At 47.3% G+C, this 12,621-nt stretch overlaps 1 protein-coding gene across 14 annotated transcripts in view; it reads left to right on the top strand.

Moving 5' to 3' along the window:
• Window positions 1-12,621, top strand: part of PKNOX2 (PBX/knotted 1 homeobox 2) — a 269,249-nt gene that overhangs the window by 233,958 nt on the left and 22,670 nt on the right. For all 14 annotated transcript variants that reach the window (XM_077112537.1, XM_077112544.1, XM_077112530.1 and 11 more), the window contains one exon: window positions 20-208. In XM_077112537.1, coding sequence (XP_076968652.1) covers window positions 20-208 — 189 coding nt within the window. The remainder of the gene's footprint in view (window positions 1-19; window positions 209-12,621) is intronic.

The following is a 12,621-nucleotide window of genomic DNA, read 5'->3' as shown; positions in this document are numbered from 1 at the left end:
TCTCTCACCCTCTCTCCAGATGGTGAAGGCAATCCAGGTCCTGAGAATCCACCTGCTGGAGTTGGAGAAAGTCAACGAACTCTGCAAGGACTTTTGTAATCGTTACATCACCTGCCTCAAAACCAAGATGCATAGTGATAACCTGCTCAGGAATGACCTCGGGGGGCCCTACTCCCCCAACCAGCCCTCCATAAACCTTCACTCACAGGTAACACACAGGGCTGGGCCCTATCTCCTAAGTCAGGTGTGTAAGGATGTCTAAAGGTCCCTTGTGGCCCAGGAAAAGGGATTCAACTCGCTGAATCCTTTAACTATGGTCTGGTCAACTCCTCCATTCATCCAAGCAACACCATCTCTTTTTTGCCCGAGTCCAACCATGCCAGAGTCTAAGCATTCCCTAGAAGTTGACCAGATCTGAGAGGGATGTTGTCCAAAGTATTATTTGAAACTCCTAACAATGGCTTCCTGGTCCAAGATATCCCCAGTAATGAGCACAAGAATTTAGGAGGTGGAAAGTGTTCCTGAAGGTAAGAATTGGGAATGGACCAGGCATTCTGACCCTTCAGGCTTCTCAAGATGGCTAGGGCTGGCTGAGCTCTCTGTGTCCCTTGGAAGGAGATTTAAAGAAAGCAATGGTTCCCTGGCTCCTGCCCGCCAAATAGATGGAGCAGCATCTCATGGGACCACCTCTCCCCGGTTACTCTCCACATGCTCTCCCATTCTGGCACATCTGTCTCAAGGGGACTGTTACCTCAAACCCACCCCCCGCCCCCTTTCAGATTAACCTGCCACCTTCATCTTGGGAACTGGAAAATGAGGACATGACAGCTAAAGGCTCAAGACTAGAATGGACTCTTCTCTCCATGGCAGAATATTTCCCCCAAGCCTACAAACTAGGGAAGCTCGCCACTCTATTCCCCTCCCACTGAGTTCCAGCCTTTCCTTCACACCCTGGACAGACACACAGAGGGTCCGTCCTCCCCAGTAGGTTTACAGTAGTCTCTTTCGTTCCCCTTTTCTCATGAGACAATCAGGCTTGGGGATAAGGGTGGATTTTGTAGGACTTAATGGTGAGAGATTCTGGTAAGAGTGCCTAAGTAAGGCTTTCCTGTTTTTTCATCTCTAAGCCTTTTAAGGGCCAACACTCATAATTTATGCCTCCAGGTTCGAGAGTCAGGGACGGTCCTGCGTGACCTTTAGCAGGCCGGCCGTGCCTTACACATCTTTGACAGGAAGCGTGAAGATGTTCTTAATAACCCCTCAAATCCACCACCGTGGGATCTTTTGGGGACTTGATGATGGGCAAGGGTGAGGAGCATCGCATGGGACAAGGGACAAGAAGTTTATTTCATCTTCCTGTGGCTTGAAATCACCAAATCACCTTATTACAGCTCTAAAAACAGCCGCCCAGGCTTCTGCTTGCTAATATTCTCTTGAAATAGACTCATTCCTTCAGAGTCTTATTGTACTTTCCCTTATGATCAAAATTAGCAAGAAACTTGCATAAAAGAGGACAATAATTGCTCAACGAGCATCTCGTTTGTAATTTATTAGTTTCTATTATTGTGGGTTACCATGGCGACGGCGAGCAGCCCCGGTGACGGGAGAGATGCAAGATAGGAGCCGAGGAGGCTGTGAGGCCCCACCAAATGGAGATGCACATTTTTATCAGTAATTTTCATGAAAATAATAAGTGAGGAGTTAATGAGATGGAAAGCCATCCTGTGGCTATTGTGAATTTTTTTTAAGTGTTGATCTAATTAGAATGCATCGGTCAGGAAAAGTAATGAGGATTTAGTGCCTCACAGAGATGTGAGGATCATATCAGAAAATTAGCACAAGTCTTTGGAAATAATCAGGTCCTCGGAGAGGCACCGGATTTCCCCTCCTGGGCCCTGCACTCTACCTCGCGCTCCGGAGCTGGGGGGTGCACCAGGCTGGTGGGGGGAGGAGAGGAGGGGCAGAGGACTCAGCAGCCACAGTGGCCCCTCAGGGTTGCCAGAGCTCGAGGCTGAGAAGTTGGACAGCAGGAAGCGGGGTCAGTGGAGGTGCAGGCTTTGCAGAGAAGGAGAACAAGCGCTCCAGACAGTCAAAGTCTTAGCGGTGCCGCCTGCGAAATCAGTCCTCCTGGGGGATCCCGGCTTTCAGCGTCTGTGAGCTTACAGGAGAAGGGAAAGAACTTTGATTCCTATTGTCACAAGCATCTGTGCCTGACGGTGAAGCTGGCCCCAGAGTGGCCACTGCCGAAAGGTCTCTGATCCCAGGGAACGGAGAACACAGACAATCGGGCGAAAACAGACCCCAAGAAAGAGAGAAAAAGGCATTTACTGAGATCTTTCTACTTGTGTTTCTCAAACTCGTCCTTTTCTTTTCTCTGTCACCACCTCTTTAGTTTGGGCTTCTGCGGGTAATTAAGGTTTTGCACACAGATTAGTGCAATAGCTTCTTAGCCGGCCCTTTGCTCTCCGGTGTTCTCTGCATATCCCTTGGCCCTCTTACATACACATACACACACACACATACACACACACACAAATACACATGCACATACACAAACAAATACACACATGCATGTAAATATGCAAGCATATATGCACACACATAGATACACAAATATATACAGATACATGTACACCTACACACTATGCACATGCATACACACGCATGCCATACGCATCCATCTGCACATGCACCCTCATACACACCCTTCTTGAGCCTCTGCTGCTGGGTTTATCTTCCTAAAGCTCTGTTCAGGCCATTCTCCTGCTTAAAACTCTGCTTGCTCCTCAGAGTTCTTGTATCCTTTCACCTTTAAGTTCTGGCCTCACTGACCTTCCTAGGCAGCTGTGACTGCTGGTGGTGCCACCTCAATCCCTCCATTCCTGTCTGTTTGGGTGACCCCACCACACCCCCATTCTCTGCCTCTTCTCCAAGGGCAGGAACAATGCTGTTCTCCCGGAGGCCTCCCCTGGTGGCCCCATCCAAATGAGACTTTTCTTCCTCTCGCCTACCGGCTGGAGCACTGTGAACCTTTCATATGGTAAATATCACATGACTTTATATTATGGTGATCTGTATAAGTCTCATTTTCCTCTCCTAGATAATAACAATCTTTTTTTAGTGGAGATGGCATTTTATATATTATTGTAACCCACCCCTAAATGCAGCTTCCAAAGTCTCGCACATGATAAGTGCTCAGTAGGTGTTTGTCAAAAGATGTAGCATAATGAGAAAGATGGAAAGAGAGAAAGAGATTAAGAATGTCAAGAGGGATGGATGGGATGATATGAATGAACCTGGAGGACATTATGTTGCGTGAAATCAGCCAGACACAAAGGGACAAATATTGCATAGTCTCACTGATATGCACTAAATATACTGAGTAAACTCATGGAGCCAAAATCTGGACTCTTGGTTTCCAGAAGATAGGACGATGGTAGTGAATGGGGAGCTGATGTGTAATTTGTGCAGAATTTTTAATACGGTTGATTGTAAATGTTTGGAAATGGATAGAGATGATGGTAGCACATTATTGTGAATGTCATTAGCATTATTGAATCGTGTGTGGGTTTGTGGTTGAAAGGGGAAGTTTAGGGTTGTGTATGTCACTAGATGGAAAGCGAGAGGATGAAGCATGGGACTGTATAACTCAGTGAACTCTATTGTAGATGAGAAGGAGGTTAATTGTGGAAATATAATAAGGTTGTTCTTCTTCATGAACTAGAACAAATGTATGTCACCATTACAAGGTGTTTATATTAGGGTGGTGTATTAATCAGGCCTCTCTAGAGAAACAGAACCAACAGGAGATATCTGAAAATATGGAACTTTATAAAGTGTCTCTTGCAACTGTGGGGATGCAGAAGCCCAAATTCTGTAGGGCAGGCCACCAGCTGCCACTCTGATGAAGGTCTTCAGTAAGTCCCCCAGGAGAGCTGGCTAGCTGGCTGAAGTGGAGACAGAGATTCTTTTGATTTTCCTTTTAAAGCCTTCAGCTGATTAGATTAAATGTCGCTAATTGCAGGAGATACTCCTCTTGGCTGACTGCAGATGTAATCAGCCAGGATGCAGTCAACGTGCTGATGACTTAATAAACCAGCTTTCTGGTTTATTAACCAGCCACAAAATATCCTTGCAGTAAATGGTTAGGGTGCTTGCTTGACCAGACAACTGGGCACCATCACCTGATCAAGTTGACACATGAACCTAACCATAGCAGGTGATATATTGGGAAAAAAATACATCTAATGCAAACTATGGACTGTAGTTAACAGTAATATTATAATAGTCTTCCACCAATTTGTAACAAAGATATCACACGAATGTTAAGTGTCAGTAATAGTGGGTATAAAAGGTATGGGGTTTTTCTTTCTGGAGCAATGAAGTGTTTTAAAATCGATTGTGGTGATGAAAGCAAAACTCTGTGTTTATCATGAGCACCGTTGATTGTACACATTGGATAGATTGTATGGTGTTAATAAAACTCCTTAAAAAAAAAAAGAATGGCAAGAAGAAGTGAAAGGAGGAAAGGAGAAAAAGGATGAAACATAATGGGGAAAAAAGAAAAATGCAAAGGATCAAAGTTCAAAAGGGAGATAGAAACAGGCTGAAGAATTAGAGGAAAAGAGAAACAAAGAGAAAAAGACAAGAAGAGATGCAGGCCTAGGGAAAGGGGGGGGGTGCAGCTGAAGGAAGACGGGCAAAAAATAAGAGAGGAAAAGAGATGGGAAGATGAGATGATGAAGAAGATGAGAGGGTGAATGGGTGTGGGTCCATGGAAAGTGTGGGGTATATGGAGGAGGCAAAGGCGGGGGTGGGGGGTGGGCTGGGCGCTGTCCCCAACCCTTTCCTAGACCAGGCCACCGTCCCTTTCTTGCAGAGGTGGGGGTGGGGGCTCAGGTAGGCTCCCCTAGGAGGGAAAGACCCAGGAAGGGCACTCCGCTCAGGGAGTAAGGACCAGAGAACTTTTGGTGCAGAAGGCAGGCATGGGGATCAGGGAACAGGGGCCAGCGTGGGGGAGGAGAGAAAAAAGGAGTGTCTGGGGTGTGTGTGCGTGTGTGCATGCGTGCGTGTGCGTATTCGTCGTGGTTCGCCCTTAATCCCTCGCAGCCTGAAATAGCCGCCCTGAGCGCCAGCCTGGCTCAGGGAGGGGTGTTTTCCCCCTGCAACACAACCCTCCCCATCCACATTCCAGCTGCCTGCCAGTTTTGTTGCAAACTGCTGGCTCGTGGTTTTCCCTGTGTGCTAATCACCCAGCCTTGGGTTGCAAAGGGGAAATAGTTTTGATTTTCGAATTGGTGTCCCTCCTGGGTGCCACAGCCTGTGCTCAATCAGGCTCCGTGGGGGTCGGATGTGTTCCCTGTGTGGGCTTCCTTTTCTATAGGTGTGAGTTTCTCTGGGGGTAGAATGGAGGTGGGGAATGGCAAGACTCCTTCTATCCAAACAGTTTAAAACCGTTTCCAAGAACGTAGGCCTCTGCTGCTTCTTTCCGCCTCCCAAGGAGGGCATTCTATACTGCCTGCCCCAATGGCACCCAGTCTTCCTGACTCCTGAAGACCCAGGCTTCTTAAAGGCTCCTTCTAGACCCCAACTCTGGATTCACCCATCTTTTTCTAGAGGGCAAAACACTAAATCATTCCACTTGAGAGAACCCAACTCCCTCCTTTCTCAGGTATTGATTGAATGTGAAGCTCATCCCTCTTTGTCCACGGAGATTAATAAGCCTCAGCTGGATTCCACGGCAAACATGGCTGAGCCATCGTTCTCACACCAGCCACCAAGCCTTTGGGGGCACTGATTGTATGCGCCGGGGTAGGACCCATATGTAAGAATACAGGTGAAATGTCCAGCGAGGTTCCCAATCCCAGTGGGAGGGGGCTGTAAGCCACCCCTCAAGATCAAGACAAACAGTGGGAGCCATAGAATACTCAAGGTCAAGCAGGCACTTTAAGAACAGTTAAAGAGATGGGGAGAGAAACCTGGGAAGGGGCTTTGGATTAGGCAAGCCCTGGCATAGCTCTAAGGTGCCCTCATCAAACTCAGCATCCCAGGGCATACCCAGACCCCAGACCAGCGTGCATGCCCTCATGGACTTGTGTAGGCTAGCAGGAGGATTTGCCCGTTGCGACTGTAGAAGTTGCAGATTCTCTGGCCTTGGGAGGACTTCCTGGCTGAGGGGGCATTTCAGACAGGTTGGATTCGCAACCTAGGTAGCAGCTCCACAGCTGTAGAGTGCTCTAATGGTGTTCCTGGTATAGAGAGAAATCTGGGAGAGGGCATGGAACCAAGCCAGAACTCCAGGATCCTCCGAAATGTCCCAACCACTGGAGAGCAGACATGGTAGAGGATAGACCATCCATCCATTCATGCATGCATGCATCCATTCAAACATGTGCTAAGCACTGCCAAATCTCAAGGATTTAAAATGTATATGACACAGCGCTTGTCCTCCAAATATAACGATGGATTATCTTGCAGCCTCATTGGGATAAGGGGAGAGTACATGTTGAGGCTGGTAATGGCAGCCCACTGCTGAACATTTTAAAGCTAGTGGAAAGTGTAGGCAGTGGGGTAAGGATTGGAGACAAGTTGGAGGCCAGTTAATTGAGTAGCCATATCTTGTATTGCTCAAAGAAGATTCTGCAGAGAAAGGGGACAAGGTCAACATTTATTGAGCAAAAACCGTACTGGGTGCTTCATATACATATGATTTTATTTACTCTTGTCTACAAGGCTGTCAGATGCATGTTATTTTCTGTTTTACACTCAAGGAAAGAGAACTCAGAGAAGTTAAGATACTGGCTCAAGATCATACAGCCAGTAAGTGGCAGCATCTGGAAGGGTTACTCCAGAGCCTATGTTCTTTTTTACCATATCTTGACATGTTTTTTGGGGACACATAGGAAGGAGAACCAGGGGGCCTGCCTCAGAACAGGGATGGGGTATAGATTTAGGGACTGGAGAGAAAGAAACCCATTGCTATAAAGCAAGAATTTGGATTTGCTAATAGATTGAAAGTAGGGAGTAGACAGATACAATGTAACACCATTCTGAGATCCTGGACCTTAGCGGATCAGACACCACTTGGATCAGACACAACTCTTTAGGTGTGCGTCTCCCTAACAGAATAGGAGGGGGCTAATCAATACGTCCCTAACTTGGAAGTGGGGGGCAGTCCTTGTCTATTAACTCACAAGGTCACAAGGAGTTTTGCAATTTCAAAACTGCCAGGGGACAGCAGGGGGTGGGTGGGGGGGCAGGAGATTTTGCCCAGTGGTCATGCATTTGACCAGTGAGTTTTAAGGCAGGGTGGAGGTAGGGTGAGGTGGTCTAAAGCTGAGCTCAGGGAGTCAGGCAGCCTGGCTTCTGACATAGAAGTTAAAGCCCTTAAAGCAGGTTGCTAGTCCCCAGCAAGAGACCTGGGGGAGGGGGGGTGGCCTTTCCAGGGCTAGTGAAACCTGAGCAGGTCCCTCCTTCCCAGAAGGAATGTTCCTTAAGAGCAGCAGCTGCTACTTGTCCCCATGGGCCAGAACTGCCTTTCCCTTGAGACTAAAGTCCCCAACAGGAATGGAACAGGGACAGGATTAAGTGGCTTGTTTACATGTGCTTGGCTTCCCCAAGTTTGGGAATCCAGCTTTTCCTGGCCTAGAACGGGACCCTGGTTCTGCCAGAATGGAGGGGGAAGCTGCCGGACACAGGATGTCTGGGGACACAGGAAACCTCCAAACCCTCTTGAAGCGCAGTCACACACAGACACACGCATGTACACACACATACACACGCACACGTGCACCCCCACCCCCGGCCAAGGCCCTCAGCACAGCCAGTCTGCACGTTCATGGAGCATGTACCACGCAGCAAACACCGTGGCTGGGCTGTTTGGGGGATATTCAAAACAGGCACCGTCTTTCCTCAAAAACGCTTGCAGCCATGATAGGGAAAGAAGACACGGCATTACAAGAAAGATGACCATTCCACAGCGTGCCCAGCGTGCAAGGCAAACAGGAAGTGTTAAGGGAGTCAGGGGATGGGCGGTGGCCATGCCCTGAGTAGGTCGGGATAAGCGGAAGTGAGGCTCTCGGGACCCTCCCTGCTCCCGCCCCCTCCTCCGCCGCTGCCGGAGGACGCCTGCTGCCAAACCCGCCCTCCTGGAAGGCTTTGGGAAGCTTTGGCACGAGTGGTCTGAGCCGGTAGATCAGCAGAGACCCCTAGTGGCCAGGGGGTGGATAGCAGACGGCTGGGGCTCAGCACCACCCACCACCCCAGCTCCCTGTAAATCCTGGTTTAGGGTTAAAATCTTTAACTTGAAGGACTTTGGTAAGGTTCATTCCCCGTTTCACAGCCATTCTAGTAAGATAAACATTCTACCCATTTTAAATGCCCTAAAAGGAAATGTTCTATCATTTCTTTCTTTTGCCTCTTCGTTTCTTTGTCCCATCACTGTTTATTCCAGGAATTTCTTCCTTTAGTGGAAATGAAATCTCCCTGAGCCGCTTAAGCCCTTTTCCTTATCAACAATGAAGAACAGTGGCTCCTAAAACTGGCACAACGCTTCCTAAACCATCAGCCCTTAATGACACATTCATAATCATCGTCAGCTCCTTTGTGCCCCCATGCTCCTCCCAAAGTGATTGCAGGGCTGTTCCTGTTTTCTTAGTAAGTTCTTCATTTTGAATCATTGTCATTTTTTTTTTCCTTCTGAAATTGGAACTTGGGGTAAAACTCACCCCATGACCCCTGTGGCCCAGGAGGAAAACATGGCTACAGAGAGCGTGGTCGTGGCAGCTGGTCTGGTGACTGGCATTAAAGAACCCCAAGCTCTTGGCCACTCTAAACCTGCTACCCTCCTTTGCTCTGCCACTTTCAGAGAGACCCTTTGCTTCTCTGTGCCTCAAGGGAACAGTATGCAAGGAGCAGGAATGAGACAGTGTCTGGGAGTGCCTATGAAAGCCAACTTGTTGCTTTTCATATGCTCCCCATTCCTGATCCATGTGCTATAAGCATTCCTGGGGAATGTCTATGGAACTTCTCAGCTTTTAGGCCTATTTTCGTGGGTACTAGTAGAAAATAAAATCTTCAAGGCGACACCACTGCCTAATCCATGTGGAATGACTTCACTGAGATTGGGAAATCACCAATGCTTTTCCAGCCTCAAGCATTTCCCAGAGACTTGGGGACCACTGCCATGTTTCTGGTGGTACAAGGCAAAGAGTTCTAGGCTAAGTAACCAGGTCTCAGCCCCTGGTTCTTGGGCAATCCAAGCAGGGTGTGGGACTATGGCTGCTGAAAAAAAAAAAAAAAAGACACTACAAGGGTACCAAATGTGCATCTTCTCTCTTAGGAGCCTGGAGGGAAGCTGCTCGATCTGGGTCTAGATAGAATAACATCCCCTGGTTTGGGCATCTGATGAGCTCCAAGAGGAAGCTGTCGAAAAGATAATAATGCCATGTGCTTAGCCAACATTTTATCCCCGAGGGGTTTCCAGGGCTGCCATAGTGCTCCTTTCTCAGAGGAGGCATGTAGACTGTTCTGGGAGATCCAGAGCCTTCCTGTCTCCATTCTCTGTTCTAGCTGTAAAGTTGAGTCATGGGGCTAGACCGAGACTGGGACCACAGCTTAGGAATCTGGGGCTTGGCCATGGGCCCAGGAACATCATGGACAGAGAGGCAGGAGTGAAGAGTAGGATGGTTTGTGCTACTATGGCAATAGAGCCCCAGCTGAATCCTGTTGCTAGGTAAAAGACCCAAGTGGTTCTGGGACTTCTGGAACCGATTTTAAGTCCTGGATGTGCCACTTCCTAGCTGAGTGAACCTGGGCAGAGGAGGAAAGGAAGTGGAAAAGAATTTTTAGGGTGCCTATAGGTGCCTTTGGAGTCTGGTTGCCTGGCTTCTAAGCACTTAGCATCAGTCCAACATTCAGCCAGGAAACCCAGGTTGGAGGCCTTTGACTCTGAGAGGTCATCCACACTCCAGACTTCAATTCCTCTTCAGGCAAATGGATCAATCTCCCTCCTACTGATGCATAAGATTGTCATGAGATTGAAATGAAATCTTGTGCTGAAAGAATGCTCTTTAGCATTGAGTGTGTATGGTAAATAGTTAGTTCTCAGACCCATCTGCTCTTTGGGGCCATCCAAGGGAGCTTTTTAAAAGTACAGGAACCCGAGGGTCTAATTCCATGGCCCTGAGGATCTGTGTCTTTAGAAACTCTTACAGGTCATGACCCCTTGCTCTGACTGGCACCTCCATGTATAAGGGGTGAACATCACCTCCCCATTCCTCAGGGATGCCAACATTTTTCTTCCTCTTTCTCGCCCTAGCTTAGACTTGACCAGCCCTGCCCTGACCATGGTCTCTCCCGAGAAGATCTCCATTCCGTTCCTTTGCTCACAAAACTTGGCTTCCTCTCACCACCTTCCCATCAAACTTCTTTAATTGGCCAAAGACCCAGCATAGGGGAAAAAGGATATGAAAGAGAAGGTCTAATTCAAAGTATATATTACCTTTAGTGACTTGTGCTAAGTCTGAAACTGTTATGTATCCCAGAAAAGCCAAGTTCTTTTCCTAACCCAATCTTGTAAGGGTAAACTATTGTTTGGGGTGGAAACCTTTGATTAGATTGTTTCTATGGAGAGTGACCCTCTCGGTGGGCGTTACCTTTTGATTAGATTACTTCCATAGAGACATGACACACCCAGATGTGGGTGTGGCTTTTTGATTAGATGGAGATGTGACTGTGCCCTTTCAAAGTGAGTCTTGATTTGTTTATTGGAGTCCTTTAAAAGGGGAAACACTTTGGAGTAGTTTCAGAGCCAACAGAGTTTGAAGATCAAGACAGAAACACCGCGGGGTGCTAAGCAAGGACTCACAGAAATAGCCAGAGCATGAAGAGAAGAAATCTCCAGCCCCAAGAAATGCTAAGCTAAGAGATAAAACCCAGAGCTTTGCCCCAGAGCAGCTAAGTGTGAACCCACAGACGCTTAGAGAAGAAGTCACTGGAATCAGAAGCTAGAAGTAACGAAACCAGAAACAAGGACCAGCAGACACCAACCGCATGCTTTCTCATGTGACAGACATCAGCTTTTCTTGAGTCAAGATATCCTTCTCTGGATGCCTTAGTTTGGACATTTTTATGGCCTTACAACTGTAAACTTGTAATTTAATAAATCCCCTCTATAAAAGCCATTCCATTTCTGGTATATTGCATTCCATCAGCATTAGCAAACTAAGCAAGCACACAGGGAGGCTATCCAAGCCACAGGAACAGAGAACTAGCCAGGGATGGAATAAGCAGATGAAGTGCCCAGGTGACAGCTTCCCCCTTTGCCTTTGACGAAATGTGTGTTGGTTGAATCCCGAAGGACACATCCTGTGTTTATTTTACCGACTTTACGTATATTTTCCTAACCTTGATGGATACTTTTTTGGGGTGAAGGAAGCCTGGGGTAATGTTTTATGTTTGGAATTCTCATATATTCCTCCCCAAAGAGGAGCTCCATGGCAAGGATGATTCCAAACAAAAGATTGTTGAAAGTCATTTCCATTGGTTGTAAGGTAAATAGCATTGGTAGGGGAGTAGGGGACAGATGTCCTCCTTCCTCCACTAAATTTACCTTCCAAGTTTGCCTCAGCTTCAAATAATACAGTTCTGATTTATATCTTGTGAGAACGGTTGGCTGGGATGTTGGAACGAGGGTAGTTCAACCTTGGAGCAAACTCTTACAGCTAAAAACTCAGGTTTTGAGAGGTCAGGGGTATTAGCACCAGGCCAGACTGTTTTTGTTGGGGGGCTGGGTGGGTAGGGGAAATTCAGTATTTCATCCACTTTAATACATATATTTTTCACATTTTAATGTCTCTGAAAATGGGACACATCTTATTATTGACGGCATCTTAGATTTGAATAAATGCAGGATCAAAAGTAAGACACCTTTCACAATTGATACAGACATCTTAAGGTGCCTAGGAAACAATTTAGTAAAGAATGCACAAGATCTCTATGGAGAAAACCTTAGTATCTAATAAAGGGTGCAAAAGACAATCCTAATAAGAGGAGTGAATTTCTATGTTCTTAGAAGGATGATCCAATATTATAAAATTGTTGATTCTCCTCCAATTAATCGATAAGCTGAGTGCAGTTGGACACATTTTATAAATGAGGAGACTGAGGCCCGGAGAAGGGACATGCCTTGCTGATCCCCAACCAAATCTCCTTTCCTCACTGCCCGTGCTGCCTGTGGGCTTCTGTTTGAACTGTTTTACCATTTCCACTTGCCTTCAACAACTCTGCATGGGCCCCCTGTGATTCTCCAATTGTAGCGGGTACAGGAGATGGGGTGGTAGAGCCAAACGAGCACCCTGCAACCCAACCCCTGCCACAACAAAGTTGTGCAGTGTGTGTTGGGTGAAGGAGAGCCATGTTCCAGTCCTGGTGCTGTGAACCAGGCAGCATGACCTCAGACAAGTCCCTTGGGCCTGTAAGTCTCAGTCCCTTATCTGGACAGGAGGAATTTAGAGTATGTGGCTCTTAAGGATCCTTTCCATTCCCATGCTTCTGAATGTCAGACTCAGTTTTAGACGTCAAGGGCAAGCATGGGGAAGGCCAAGAGTTCTGCTCAAAGAT

Source organism: Tamandua tetradactyla, chromosome 8, assembly GCF_023851605.1.
Source record: "Tamandua tetradactyla isolate mTamTet1 chromosome 8, mTamTet1.pri, whole genome shotgun sequence".
NCBI lineage: Eukaryota > Metazoa > Chordata > Mammalia > Pilosa > Myrmecophagidae > Tamandua > Tamandua tetradactyla.
The sequence above is the reverse complement of the archived record's forward strand: the minus strand, read 5'-3'. Positions and strand labels throughout refer to the sequence as shown.